This window comes from Bufo bufo, chromosome 4, assembly GCF_905171765.1.
Source record: "Bufo bufo chromosome 4, aBufBuf1.1, whole genome shotgun sequence".
Lineage (NCBI taxonomy): Eukaryota > Metazoa > Chordata > Amphibia > Anura > Bufonidae > Bufo > Bufo bufo.
This window is the reverse complement of record NC_053392.1, coordinates 330,170,494-330,186,029: the sequence shown is the minus strand read 5'-3', so window position 1 is coordinate 330,186,029 and position 15,536 is coordinate 330,170,494. Positions and strand designations below refer to the sequence as shown.

Genomic DNA, 15,536 nt, shown 5'->3' with positions numbered 1-15,536 from the left:
TTTTGAGCCTTTTAAAGAGGCAGACTGACTGATTACAAATTTTTAGACACTTGTGATGCTAATTATAGGACACTTCTTAGTTTAACATGTCCCTTTGGCCAAGTTATTTTCAATCTTTTTAGGGGTACCATCATTTTTGTCCAAGCCAAGTTTTATTGTTTATTATTATTATTATTATTATTCCGTTGAACCACAATTCAAAAGCAATATCTAATTTTTATTAGCTGATTTTCAGTAAATTTTTTATTTATTATTACTTTTGTTCTTGTTTTGGTGACCATTTATAGGTTTTTCGTTCTTTAACAAATGGGTACCAACAATTTTGCCACGTGTGTATGTATTCTAACTTTCTGATATGAGCTGTGCAGGAGCATAGAACATAATTTTAGCGACAATCAGAATACTATCATACAGATCTCCGGTTCTTTGTCTCTTAATGGCAGTATGTTTGAGTCACTGAACCCATAATACGTGTTCTAGACAATAATACATGTACTGTAATGTGAATGTGCTCATACACACTACAGAGCATTGTATTCTGTTTGTACCTTTTTGAAGCATGTGCTGTGTTACTTCTCAGGTCCATTCATACAGTATTTGTATTAATCAGGATCCTCGCCTTCCACTAGATGTCACTGTACCTCTGCATTTGTACTTTTATTTAATATCTGCCAATTTTACAAAACTAATCTGATTATACAATATTTAGGATGCATTTGTGTATGTTCAGTAATTTGCAATGGTGTTTAAAAAAATGATTAAAAAATAATTTGTTGGACGCATTAATGCAGTACCTAATATGCAGCAGCCTTGAAGCCTTGTTACTGGCAGCAAGAAAATTATGAAATGATGCAAGATGGAGAAGCTGTTGTGTCTCGGAATGTAGTTTGATAGTTTTTTGCTTACTGCAAAAAAAAATAAAAAAAATTACAAAGCCAAGCTTGATGTTAGATGTAGGGTTACTTTAGTAATGAAACACACCACACAGTCACATTGTCTGTCTGTCTCTCTCTCTCTTTTTATTTTTATGATCAAAAAAATAATTTATGATAATTTTTTTGTCACAGGCAGAATATGTCCAGCTTGTTACTGAACTTCGCATGACAAGAGCCATTCAGCCACAAATCAATGGATTTTTGCAGGGGTTCCACATGTTCATACCACCTTCTTTAATACAACTTTTTGATGAATTTGAGCTGGTGAGCTTTTTACTTTTGTTTGTTTTTATGCATAGACATGGCCTTCTGTTCTTATTTCTAGTGCATTTTTTTTTTTTTTTTTTACATTGTTACATTCAATAGCGGTAAATACATTGCACAGTCCCTAACAATGTTGGTCTTTTTCTCCTCCTTTTCATGTATTAAGATATTTGCACTGTCCTGAAGCCCTAAAATAATGGGGCAGGTTTACTAATACTGTCTAAAATTTAGACAGTTAAAACTTATGGCTCCTATACCCATTAGTGTATTGTCGGCCAAACCCACTGACAGTCTAATGTGTATGGGGAGCTCCTGAATCAGATTAATATAATTTTATTTTACCTGATCCTTTTGCTCTCCCAGATGATGGCTGCTGTCAGAAGTGTCTGGCACCAGCTTTCTCCTATCTCACCTTAGGCTAGTTTCACACTAGTACTAAAATGTTTCGGTAGAGGAACAGCCTGCTGGAGTTCATTGTGTCCGGTATTTGTCCAGCTGAATCTCTGCACTAATGCTGGAAACAGGCCGCGTTCACCCAGGGTCGCTGAATGCGATGAACTCCTCTGCTGAAACAGCCTGCCAGAACATTTTAGATCTAGTAACTAGCCTTAGGCATCACATACATGTTTGGCTGAACCAAACATGTACGTGGGAGACTGGAGAGAGTCGAAATTGTTGTGCCAACGGCTATTGACAGTGTATCGCCACATATAGCTTACACAGTCTAAAGATGCCCCAGGTTTATCAGTGTCTGATGCTGGATGATACATTTTCATGTATCTTTAGGCTGTCTAGGCTAAGTTTATGCTTCCATTAAACTGGCCATACAAAGTTGGCAGCCTTCATTAGGTTCCCAGCTGCCATGAAAATCTAGTGGCACCACGCAGTCACATTAGGGAGGGGGTTAATGGGGTGTCAGAGGAAGTCCCTCTCTCTGACTACTTATATGAAGCAGTCACCATTGGCCAGGGAATCTAAGGGGATAAATAAATAAAACAAAGTATCCATATTAGGTATCGCCGCGTCTGTAAGAACCTGCTGTATAGGTGAACACCGTAAAAAAAAAAAGTGTCAAAAAAGCTATATATTATTTTTTTGTCACCTTACATCACAAAAAGTGTAATACCAAGCGATCAAAGTCATATGCACCCCAAAATAGTACCAATCAAACTTTCATCTCATATGGAAAAAATGAGCCCCTACCCAAAAAAATAAAAATAACTATGGCATCATGAAGTACAATTTGTCACGAGACAACAGTCTAAGAATGGCCTGGATAAGTAAAAGCGTTTTAAAGTTATCACCACATAAAGTGACACTGGTCAGATTTGCAAAAATTTGCCTGGGATTTAAGGTGAAAAGTGGGTCGGTACTGAGGGGGTTAATAAGTGATTCGTCAGCTACAAACACTTTGCTGGTCTATCCAGTCCAATGTGGCTGATTGTTTGAGGTCCCTCCAATATCCTCTCATCAGCTGAATTGAGACACTTTAGTTCTCCAGCAAGTGACATGTACTCTTCATTATTTACACATACACATCACTGTGCATTTGGTTGTAGGTATGCCTGGTAATGCACCTCACAGCAGCATACGACTCTAAGCTGCAGCACTAGGCCCAGCCACAAGTAAATGTATGGTCTTGTGCCTGGAAAACAGCAAATGGGATATGTTGCTTGCTAGAGCACCACGGCCTCTTCAATCAGCTGATCGGCCTCAATGGTATAGATCCCGCCGAACCCTGTCAATTAACCCCTCAGGTGCCGTGATCAATGCTGATCACGGCACCTGAGGGAGGGGTAATTGACAGGGTTTGGCTGCATCGCTATTCCCTGTCATTGAAGCCGACACCCGCCACCTACCACCTAAATTTGTATTTAGGGGCTAATTATTTTCATTGGTGGCGCAGTGGCCTCCACCCCCCAGTATTATCTTCATTGGTGGCGCAGTGGCCAACAGCCCCTCCTCCTCAGTATATTTATTGGTGGCAGTGGCAGCTTTCCCCTTTCCCAATTTTACATATAAACAGAAAAATAAACATTTTTGGTCTGAAAAAGTCAGAACTATTAAAATATGTCCTATGTGGTGAACGCCGTAACAAAAAAAATAAACATGCAATTCGACATAGGATGCTTTTGAGAGAAATGCATCTAGCTGTGTAGCTGAAACAAGGAATTTGGGCTTCCCTGATCCTTCATAGTTATGATTTTGCAAAGAAGCACCGCCACAGCAAACTTTCCTGTGAAAACTCTCGTACGCTTTAAGCATGAACCACTAAAGAACGCTGACCAGGAATATTTGATATTAACCCATCTCTAACGTAGGTATTTAAGACCAGTTACCAGTATTTTTTTTTGAGCAAGGCAGGCTTTTGACATGTAAAACATGTATGCCTTCTTTTATCCGTTATCCACGTTTCATTGATCTGTGTTCCCTCTTTACATAGAATCTTTCATCACTGCATTTTTATCTATTAAACGGTGTGATGCCGCCGTCATCTAGTATGTTATGAAATAAACAACAGTGCTTTGAAAGAATAAATGTAGGTTATTTTTTTTTTTTTCTAGATTGCTATAATCAGCCCATAAATTGCCCAAGCCTCCTGTTTTGTTACATAACCTGTATTTTCCTTTGCAGGCTTTATGGTGGTTAGCACAGTACGGCATTCCTGATATTTTTCCTCTGGCATCTAGCAGTCATATGTACAATAGTACCAACAATGTATTATCTTTCTGTGCATATTCCGAATTGTCTTCTAAATGTAATCTACAGAGTAAATAAATCCAATGTGCTGTGAAGGGCCCCAGTGCAAATAAGCTTTTCTGTAATTGCAAGATAGGAAGCTAGCATTGCTGCACATAGTGCATCGCAAAGATACACATTATTAACTAGCAAAAGATAAATATGCACAGTCAGTCCTCTTAATTTCCTAATGCAATTCTGGAGCACATTGTGGCTCTCGCAGGGGGACAAATAAGACACTTATTAATTGTTTACATTTATTATCTGGATTATAGCACACATTTTACATGGAAATCAGTTTGCGATGGAAAGGCACTGTGCAATTTAACATCTCACTATATATGTGCTGGCTCTGAGCTTTTGAAATCTACTTCACATTAATTTTTTCTCATAGTCTTTGATATTTCGGTAACATGCATGTCAGTGCTGTTATTGCAATTTTAAATTACTCTACAGAGGCATTGAAAATGAAGGAGGAAAGCTCTAGAGCTGTGCCATGTACTTATTTGAGGACTAACACATTTGTTTGAATTATTAAAATAGGCTTGCTATATCGAGTTGTGCACCAGTAAGCTCTTTTTTTGGGTCACTAGTGATGTTCCACTGTCAGCCAAGATGTGGTTACTAAGCTGGATACGTGTTAATTCTTTTCTAATCGTGTCCCTATTCTCCACCAACACAATAAATACAAAGAATTTTTCTGCCTATCAATCACTTTCTAGCGCAAGCAATGAAATGGGTTGCTGTACAGTTTGTGCACATGTTCTGCTTTTAATTATTTGCAGAGTGAATGGTGTCGGTGGGACGTAGAGTCATCCATGTGGCATGCGGAAACAACAGCTTTCAGGCTGCCATTCCTGTCACTTGTCTGACACAGTTCCTTAGCGAAGAAGTCCCATAGTGTGCTCATTGTTTGGACATTTATCACCCTGTAAAGATTGTATTTCCAAGTTAATTGGTAAATAACAGTTGATGATTTTGTAATCTTAAGGAACTTCTTCTGTCCGGCATGCCAGAAATAGATGTGAATGATTGGATGAAGAATACAGAATATACCAGTGGATATGATACAGAAGATCAAGTAATTAAGGTAAATGTTTCAGTGAACAGGTATGTATTTGTTTAAAGAGATATTCCAGGTTTTGAATATTGATGGCTTAGCTTTAGGATAGGCAATCAATATCAGATTTGTTTAGAAAATGGTGGGCACTCTGACATTCAGTGTTGGTGCTCAGCGGTAGGTACATTTCACCATATAAATTTTGTCAAAGAACCATGGCACTCAAACTTTAGGTAAGTTACAGTTAGTTATTTCCATCCAGTTAGTACAAGTAAAACACAGCCAATGTTTCGGTTCAGTCCCGGAACCTTATTCACGACCAGTGTGTCCTAAATTAATTCCTGCTGGTTGGCGGCATCCTATGTCAGTATTATGTCTCTCCGTGTTCCTTTCTGACCAGTTATTGTTTTCTTACCACTGTATAATTTTGGCTCAGATATTACAGCATTGTGGCTCAATATCACTGTTGCCTTGGACCACTGTGGTACAGGGCTTACATCTGGCCAGTGGCAACATCTCCATGGAGTTTTTCTGCTCACCATTATTAAAGCCCCACGTTCCAGTTCTCCTCTGCAGTCTTTTTTAGTCCCCGTCTGTAAAGTTCCGGATGGACAGGGCAACGTCCATAACTGAAGCCAATGACTGGCCTCAGCAGTGATGTGTCCCGAAGCTTCACGTGACACAGCAGCGACATGCCACCTGGGGATATGTCACCACTGAGCTCAGTCATTGGCTGACCCCATCCATCTAGAACTTTACAGACAGGACTGAAAAACCAGTGAAGAGAGCCAGGGCGCCTGTATAGGCCGGTACAGCAGGCTTAAAGTTTAAAACTGTTTCAAGGCTGGGTTCACATCTGCGCTGTGAACTCTGGCAGTCTGTTCCGGTGGAGAAACAGACTGCTGGAATTCACAGTATGCGGCTTAGCCGGATACCAGCGTGCACCGCCGGATCCCCATTCCCTGTAATGTGATCCGGTTGTAATCCGGCTGCTTTCCAGCATATATGCCGACCTTTGGCCGAACAAAAAATGTTGCGTGTAGCATGTTTTTGCCCGGCTGAAAGCCGGCATGCATGCCAGATACAGTGACCGGATTACAGTGCCGCCGTTCACAGCACAGATGTGAACCCGGCCTCAAATACTAAGAAACCCCTCTAAACGGGATAGAGCGAGATATAGTGCTGGGAAAATGTATTTTCCCCATTAGAGATTTCTTATACGCTTTTGAATATCAGACAAAGAACCTGAAAAAATGCATTTTTATTTTTAAATCAGATTTTTTTAACAATTTTCCCCCAATGTATATATAGAAGACAGGAAAGGGGTACATACATGAAGGGGTACATACATTCCCATTGGACTTATATCGCATCCAACTTTCGATACGCAAAGTACATGATACAGAGAAATACCCTTCAACTATAGTACATATTAATATTAGATAAACCACCCCCCATCCAGCGATGAGAATGGCACAGCACCACTAATATAGGCATAATGTGTCAGAGCACCGAGAAAGATATTGCTGACTCTACCTATAAGCTCCAGACCTATCCTTTCTAAGATAAACTATTCACTAAGCTCCTTCTCTCCGGGTCACCCATCACAATTGCCTAGTCCAGTTCCGGTCTCGTGTATGGCCACTCCTCCCAACACAGCCAAAAGATCCATAAGCCAAGCTATATCGCCATGGTCCTATATTCTACCCATTTGTCCCAAATCTTGGTTAACTTTGCTAAGCATTGCCTTTTAGCATATACACTTTTTTTCCAGGTGAAGGATCTCGGCCATTCTGTTCAAAAATTCTGCCCCAAATGGGGCCCGGGGTCTAAGCCAGTATTTAGCAATTAATTTCCGAAAATTTCGTTTTTTAATGTCCAATATTCCCAACAAACATGCCCTCGGACCAGACGGGACTGCAATTTGATATGCGTCTTTAGTACAAGTTAGCACGCCTGTCCAAAAAGTCCTAAGCTCCGTACACTCCCAGAACGTGTAGCAGGGACACAGGACTCTCCCCACATCTAGGGCAGGAGGCATCGTTCCTAACCCCGATCTTGAACAGAAAGGATGGAGTCCAATACACCCGGTGAACAAGGAATAATTGGGACATTCGTTGGCCCTCACACAATGATAACTGAGGTGTCAGTGCCAATACTGCTTTCCATTGTTCCTCTGAGGTAGAACCAACCTCCCCCTCCCATTTTTGTTTGACCACTCAGGAATCCTGTTTCACAGATTTCACAAACAGGCTCCTATATATGGATGATATTACTCCACTCGAGGAGTTGCTGGTGAGAATCTGTTGTAACAGTGGGACTGTTATGTATGTTAGCGACACAAACTTTGCCTGAGCTTGGAATGCGTGTTTTAACTGCAAAAATTCATAAAAGATAGTATGGGGGAGGGCAAACTCATCTTTGAATTGCTCAAATGATTTAAACACACCATCTCTTTGCAGCTGATACAAAAACCTCATACCTTCCGTTCCCAAAGAGATAACCCTTCCAGGCAAAATATTTCAGATAACTGAGGATTTCTCCATAGAGGAGTGACCTGAGTGAAGCCCTGTATCGACAGCAAGGCACGACACCTATGCCGAACCTTATGTATCAAGTTGAGTGTAGGATGTCCCATCAACTTGTCAGAGAGACCGCTATAGGGCAATAGGGCTACAGGAGAATCATTTTCTATGATGTGTGCTATCAGCCACGCAGATGAGTTATCTCCAGGAGTCCTCCTCCATCCCCTCAGCTTCTGCTTCTGTGAGGAAATAAAATACAGCCATGGATTAGGAATAGAGAGACCCCCCCTGCATCTTTCCCTCTCTGTAAAGTATCCAACCGGATCCTGGCCCGTTTTTTGTGCCATATCAGGCTTCTAAACAGACTTTGTATTCTAAAAAAGATCCGTTGTGGAATCCACACAGGGGAACTAGGTAGAACATACATAAAATGGTTCTTATGCCAAGGCTTAAGGAGATTACTTCTACCTATTTTAGACATTGGTAGTTTACACCACGCATTGATTTTTTTCCGACATTTTGTTAAGGAGTGGATCTATATTATTTTTCACGTAATAACCAATGTTTGATGAAACCACAATTCCCAAATACTTGAAGTTGCCGGCAACTTGTAGCTGGGTGGACAAGAGGGAGAGGCCAGCAGGGGCCGGGTCTAACGGAAACAGAATGAACTTGTCCCAATTTATGCGAAGAACAGACCTGTCTCCAAAATATTGTTTAAGGGACATTATGGGCCTTCCACATCTCCCACATATATGAGCATGTTGTCTGCATACAGGGACACGTGTTTTTCCGATAGATATTTCCATTAGACACTATCAAAGGTTTTGCTAGCATGCAGGGATAATATGGCCTGAGCTCCTGCCAATTCTGACCGCCTCTGAATGTTAAGAAATAGCCAGTGGCGAATTTGCCAATCTTGGTGTTCTCTGGCAAATGCCAAACGTTGTGCATGGTGTTGGGCTGTAAGCAGAACCCCTACCTGTGGACGTCGGGCCCTCATGGAGTCTGTTTCTGACCGTTTGAGCAGACACATGCACATTTGTGGCCTGCTGGAGGTCATTTTGCAGGGCTCTGGCAGTGCTCCTCCTGTTCCTCCTTGCACAAAGGCGGAGGTAGCGGTCCTGCTGCTGGCTTGTTGACCTCCTACGGCCTCCTCCACGTCTCCTGATGTACTGGCCTGTCTCCTGGTAGCGCCTCCATGCTCTGGACACTACGCTGACAGACACAGCAAACCTTCTTGCCACAGCTTGCATTGATGTGCCATCCTGGATAAGCTGCACTACCTGAGCCACTTGTGTGGGTTGTAGACTCCGTCTCATGCTACCACTAGAGTGAAAGCACCGCCAGCATTCAAAAGTGACAAAAACATCAGCCAGGAAGCATAGGAACTGAGAAGTGGTCTGGGGTCACCACCTGCAGAACCACTCCTTTATTGGGGGTGTCTTGCTAATTGCCTATAATTTCCACCTGTTGTCTATCCCATTTGCACAACAGCATGTGAAATTGATTGTCACTCAGTGTTGCTTCCTAAGTGGACAGTTTGATTTCACAGAAGTGTGATTGACTTGGAGTTACATTGTGTTGTTTAAGTGTTCCCTTTATTTTTTTGAGCAGTGTATAATCCATGGATAAATGCCTTGCATGCATCCCACACTACTCCCATAGGTGCCGTCCCTGTATTGTTAGTAAAGAATACCCGGATCTCCTCCGTGACACCCCCCCTCCCCCATCCACCAGCTGCAGCCATAAAGGGTTAAACCTCCACGTACCCACTCCAAAAGGTCTCCTTACACCTAACTAGAGCGCTACCTGTATAGGGGAATGGTCAGATATACTTCTCGGCAGATAGGCAGCATCCACCACCAAAGACAGCATATCTGGGGTCCTATAGCCAGGTCAATCCTAGAGAGTGAATAGTAAAAGCTAGGAAAACAGGAGAGCTGGGGTATATTCGGGTTCCTTACTTGCCAGATATCATGTAGATCCAGCTCTCGTAGTACATTGGCAAAATTAGTGTCTCGACCCTCCTATCCTGTCCAACTTTGCAGATGGACAAATATTAACCACCTCCGGACCGCCTAACGCAGGATTGCTTTCCGGAGGTGGCAGCGCTGCGCAGAGTCACGCATATACGCGTCATCTCGCGAGACGCGAGATTTCGCTCAAAGCCGGCCCGCGCATGCGCATCGCGGGCCGGCAAAATTAAAAGAAGTATTTCGTCACCAGCCTGCCAGCAACGATCATTGGCTGGCAGGCTGGCGATTTTCAAAAAATCCAATCCAAAGTCATATAACAGATCATATTAGTAAATATGATCTGTTATATGGCTTGTCTGCTCCTGTGCTGGTCCTTTTCGTCGGTTGGATCCAGCACAGGAGCAGACTGAACTGTGAGTACACCAACACTACACCTTAGCCCCAGATCACCCACCTGCACCCCAATTAACCCTTTGATCACCCCTTTGATCGCCCCTGTCAATCACTAGTGAAAGGAAAAAAAGTGATCAGTGTAAACTGTCACTTTTTTTTTTTCACTGGTATTGGCTGTTAGGTTTTAGGGATAGTTTAGGCCCCTTGGTTAGGTAGTTAGCGTCAGTTAGCGCCCACCCCACCGCACCGCAGTCACTTTTATTCGCTGTTTAGCGTATCGCTAATCAGCATTTGTACTTTTATAGTATCTGTAAGTGATCAAAACTGATCACGGTCAGATCTATAATAGTATTAGTGTCACCTTAGCTCGCCCTCCACCCAAAACGCAGTGTTTGCCCGATCAGGCCTGATCGGTCGCCCACACGTGCGTTCACCCATGCCCGCCCCACCGCAGTGACAAAAAATATATATTTTTTGATCACTGCACATTCATTTTACACGCACTGCGGCGATAAAAAAATCAGTTTTGATATTTTTTATCAACCGCAGCAGCCTCCGGTACTTCGCTAGCCTCCCCTTTGTAAGACAGGTTTGCTTTTTTTCTTGGGTAGTCTCAGGGAATACCCCTAAATTTAGTAGTCCAAAATGTCAAACAGGGGGTATTCTTCTGAAGAGGCCTACAGGATTCTGACCCAGTCGGATGAGGAGTGGGAACCCTCATCTGACGAATCTAGCGGGTCAGAATATGAACCTGTAGAAAGCAGTGGCTCTCTGACCCAAAGTTCGGACGAGGAGGTTGAGGTCCCTGGCAGCACCAGGCGTACCCGGCCCCATGTCGCTAGACCACAGGTTACGCAGGATCCGCTTCAAGAGCAGCAGAGTGGGGCTGTCGCTGCCGGATCACGTGGTGAGGCATACACCAGCAGCGCAGCCCTTCCTGGACCTAGTACCAGCACTGCCGTACAACATGGTGAAGTAGCGAGCACCAGAAGGGCAGTTGAAGCTGGTACGGTGGCACGTGCAATAGTTACCCCGTCGCAGCCACCGCAAAGACAGGCCCGTAGAGCCCCTAGAGTCCCTGAGGTGCTGGCAAATCCTGATTGGCAGTCACCAACTTCAGCCGCACCAGTAGTTCCCCCTTTCACCGCCCAGTCTGGAGTTCGGGTTGAGACGGCTCAAATCGGTTCGGCCCTGGGATTTTTTGAGCTGTTCTTGACTGCGGAGCTCTTGGACTTAGTCGTGGCAGAGACCAACCAGTATGCCACACAATTTATAACCGCTAACCCGGGAAGCTATTATGCCCAGCCTTTCCGGTGGAAACCAGTCCAAGTTTCCGAACTTAAAATTTTTTTGGGCCTTCTCCTCAACATGGGCCTGACAAAAAAGCATGAATTGCGGTCATATTGGTCAACGCACCCAATTCATCACATGCCCATGTTCTCTGCTGCTATGTCCAGGACACGATTTGAGACCATCCTACGTTTTCTGCATTTTAGCGACAATACCACCTCCCGTCCCAGAGGCCACCCTGCTTTTGACCGGCTCCACAAAATTCGGCCCCTCATAGACCATTTCAACCTGAAATTTGCAGATTTGTATACCCCTGAGCAAAACATCTGCGTAGACGAGTCCCTAATACATTTTACCGGGCGCCTTGGCTTCAAACAATACATCCCAAGCAAGCGTGCCCGGTATGGGGTCAAATTGTATAAGCTCTGTGAAAGGGCCACAGGCTATACCCACAAATTTCGGATCTATGAGGGAAAAGATCAGACCCTGGAGCCGGTCGGTTGCCCTGACTACCTGGGGAGCAGTGGGAAGACAGTCTGGGACTTGGTGTCACCCTTATTCGGCAAGGGGTACCATCTTTATGTGGACAATTTCTACACAAGTGTGGCCCTCTTTAGGCATTTGTTTCTAGAACGGATTTGCGCCTGTGGCACCGCGCGAACTAGTCGCGTGGGCTTCCCCCAACAGCTTGTAACCACCCGTCTTGCAAGGGGGCAGAGGGCTGCCTTGTGTAACGAAGAACTGCTCGCGGTGAAATGGAGAGACAAGCGTGACGTTTACATGCTCTCCTCCATTCACGCAGACACGACAATCCAAATTGAGCGAGCAACCCGTGTCATTGAAAAGCCCCTCTGTGTCCACGACTATAATGCGCTCATGGGAGGGGTGGACTTCAATGACCAGATGTTGTCTCCGTATTTAGTTTCCCGCAGAACCAGACGCTGGTATAAGAAGGTGTCTGTATATTTAATTCAATTGGCGCTCTACAATAGTTTTGTTCTCTACAGTAAGGCTGGGAGAACAGGATCCTTCCTCAAATTCCAGGAAGAGATCATCGAGAACCTCCTTTACCCAGGAGGTTCCGTGGCCCCATCCACCAGTGTAGTTAGCCGTCTACACGAGCGACATTTCCCCAGTGTCGTTCCTGGTACCTCAACCCAACCGTCACCCCGAAAAAGATGTCGTGTCTGTAGCAGGAGTGCAATAAGGCGTGACACCCGCTATTTCTGTCCTGACTGTGCTGACCACCCTGCCCTATGCTATGGAGAGTGTTTCCGGAAGTACCACACACAGGTACACCTAGCATAGGGATCACATCTCACCAGGACAGGCACACAGGGCTATTAGGGCCCATTCACTCACAGCTGCTGCAAACCTCTCCTTTCACCTGGGATAAAGTGCATAACGTACTTCGCCACATCTTTGGGCGATTTGCGCTTTGCACATTGTCCCATGGGGAAGGAGAGGTTTGTTCTATAAAAGGTAAAAAAAACTAAACAAAAAAAAAAATACCGGTAAGTAAAAAAGTTAAATGTTCAGTTAAAAAAGTTTAAAAAAAGTTTCTATGTTCTGTTCAACAGTTAATAAAGTTATTGCTTTGCGGCCTGGTTTTTTCTTTTTTGTTTTGTTTTTTTTACCTTTCAGGTGGACCAACCGATCGACTAGCTGCAGCACTGATGTGCATTCGGACAGAAGCATTGCGCTGCTGTCAGATTACACGCAAGTCGGTGTATGCGGCGCTGCAAGACGAGATTTCTCCTCTGCAGTAAAAGATACGTTTGCCGAGGCATATGAGCTGAGGAGGTGGCGGTGTTCATATACTTTGGCAAACACTTTGTATATATAAAAAAAAAAATCCCGGCAATGATTTATTCATCCACATCGATTGATGTGAATGGAGAAATCTGGTTTGCCAGGGCATACGAGCTGAAGTGGGTATGGATGTTGGGCGGAGCTCCTATGTCCTGGCAGACGCCTTTCCCCTCCTTTTTCTTTTTTTGGCAGAGATTTTTTCATCCACATTGATCGATGCGAATGAAGAAATCTGTGCCGTTCATTTTTTTCTTTCAGCCCAGAGGCTGAACGGAAAAAAAAAATCTCATTACCCGTATGCTCAATATAAGGAGAATAGCAGAAACTCCTAATGCTGGGCATACATGTAATGATTGCGGAGACCCTCAAATGCCAGGGCAGTACAAACACCCCACAAATAACACCATTTTGGAAAGAAGACACCCCAAGGTATTCGCTGAGGGGCATATTGAGTCCATGAAAGATTGAAATTTTTGTCCCAAGTTAGCGGAAAGGGAGACTTTGTGAGAACAAAATCAAAAAAATCTATTTCCGCTAACTTGTGCCAAAAATTTTTTTTTCAATGAACTCGCCATGCCCCTCATTGAATACCTTGGGGTGTCTTCTTTCCAAAATGGGGTCACATGTGGGGTATTTATACTGCCCTGGCATTTTAGGGGCCCCAAAGCGTGAGAAGAAGTCTGGTATCCAAATGTCTAAAAATGCCCTCCTAAAAGGAATTTGGGCACCTTTGCCCACCTAGGCTGCAAAAAAGTGTCACACATGTGGTATCTCCGTATTCAGCAGAAGTTGGGGAATATGTTTTGGAGTGTCATTTTACATATACCCATGCTGGGTGAGAGAAATATCTTGGTCAAATGCCAACTTTGTATAAAAAAAATGGGAAAAGTTGTCTTTTGCCAAGATATTTCTCTCACCCAGCATGGGTATATGTAAAATGACACCCCAAAACACATTCCCCACCTTCTCCTGAGTACGGAGATACCAGATGTGTGACACTTTTTTGCAGCCTAGGTGGGCAAAGGGGCCCACATTCCAAAGAGCACCTTTCGGATTTCACAGGTCATTTACCTACTTACCAGACATTAGGGCCCCTGGAAAATGCCAGGGCAGTATAACTACCCCACAAGTGACCCCATTTTGGAAAGAATACACCCCAAGGTATTCCGTGAGGGGCATGGCAAGTTCCTAGAATTTTTTCTTTTTTGTCACAAGTTAGTGGAAAATGATGATTTTTTTTTTTTTTTTTTTTTTTCATACAAAGTCTCATATTCCACTAACTTGTGACAAAAAATAAAAATTTCCATGAACTCACTATGCCCATCAGCGAATACCTTGGGGTCTCTTCTTTCCAAAATGGGGTCACTTGTGGGGTAGTTATACTGCCCTGGCATTCTAGGGGCCCAAATGTGTGGTAAGGAGTTTGAAATCAAATTCTGAAAAAAATGACCTGTCAAATCCGAAAGGTGCTCTTTGGAATATGGGCCCCTTTGCCCACCTAGGCTGCAAAAAAGTGTCACACATCTGGTATCTCCGTACTCAGGAGAAGGTGGGGAATGTGTTTTGGGGTGTCATTTTACATATACCCATGCTGGGTGAGAGAAATATCTTGGCAAAAGACAACTTTTCCCATTTTTTTATACAAAGTTGGCATTTGACCAAGATATTTATCTCACCCAGCATGGGTATATGTAAAAAGACACCCCAAAACACATTCCTCAACTTCTCCTGAGTACGGGGATACCAGATGTGTGACACTTTTTTGCAGCCTAGGTGGGCAAAGGGGCCCACATTCCAAAGAGCACCTTTTGGATTTCATAGGTCATTTTTTACTGAATTTGATTTCAAACTCCTTACCACACATTTGGGCCCCTAGAATGCCAGGGCAGTATAACTACCCCACAAGTGACCCCATTTTGGAAAGAAGAGACCCCAAGGTATTCGCTGATGGGCATAGTGAGTTCATGGAAGTTTTTATTTTTTGTCACAAGTTAGTGGAATATGAGACTTTGTATGAAAAAAAAAAAATCATCATTTTCCACTAACTTGTGACAAAAAATAAAAAATTCTAGGAACTCGCCATGCCCCTCACGGAATACCTTGGGGTGTCTTTTTTTCCAAAATGGGGTCACTTGTGGGGTAGTTATACTGCCCTGGCATTCTAGGGGCCCAAATGTGTGGTAAGGAGTTTGAAATCAAATTCTGAAAAAAATGACCTGTCAAATCCGAAAGGTGCTCTTTGGAATATGGGCCCCTTTGCCCACCTAGGCTGCAAAAAAGTGTCACACATCTGGTATCTCCGTACTCAGGAGAAGGTGGGGAATGTGTTTTGGGGTGTCATTTTATATATACCCATGCTGGGTGAGATAAATATCTTGGTCAAATGCCAACTTTGTATAAAAAAATGGGAAAAGTTGTCTTTTGCCAAGATATTTCTCTCACCCAGCATGGGTATATGTAAAATGACACCCCAAAACACATTCCCCAACTTCTACTGAATACAGAGATACCAGATGTGTGACACTTTTTTGCAGCCTAG

General features: G+C 43.5%; 1 protein-coding gene across 4 annotated transcripts in view; it reads left to right on the top strand.

The window, feature by feature from the left end:
• Positions 1 to 15,536, top strand: part of HACE1 (HECT domain and ankyrin repeat containing E3 ubiquitin protein ligase 1) — a 113,419-nt gene that overhangs the window by 82,442 nt on the left and 15,441 nt on the right. For 3 of the 4 annotated variants that reach the window (XM_040428806.1, XM_040428805.1, XM_040428807.1), the window contains exons 20-21: positions 1,068 to 1,199; positions 4,930 to 5,028. In XM_040428806.1, coding sequence (XP_040284740.1) covers positions 1,068 to 1,199; positions 4,930 to 5,028 — 231 coding nt within the window. Of the gene's footprint in view, positions 1 to 1,067; positions 1,200 to 3,642; positions 3,739 to 3,833; positions 4,901 to 4,929; positions 5,029 to 15,536 lie in introns of those variants that run through there. The other variant, XM_040428808.1, reaches the window with a different exon arrangement.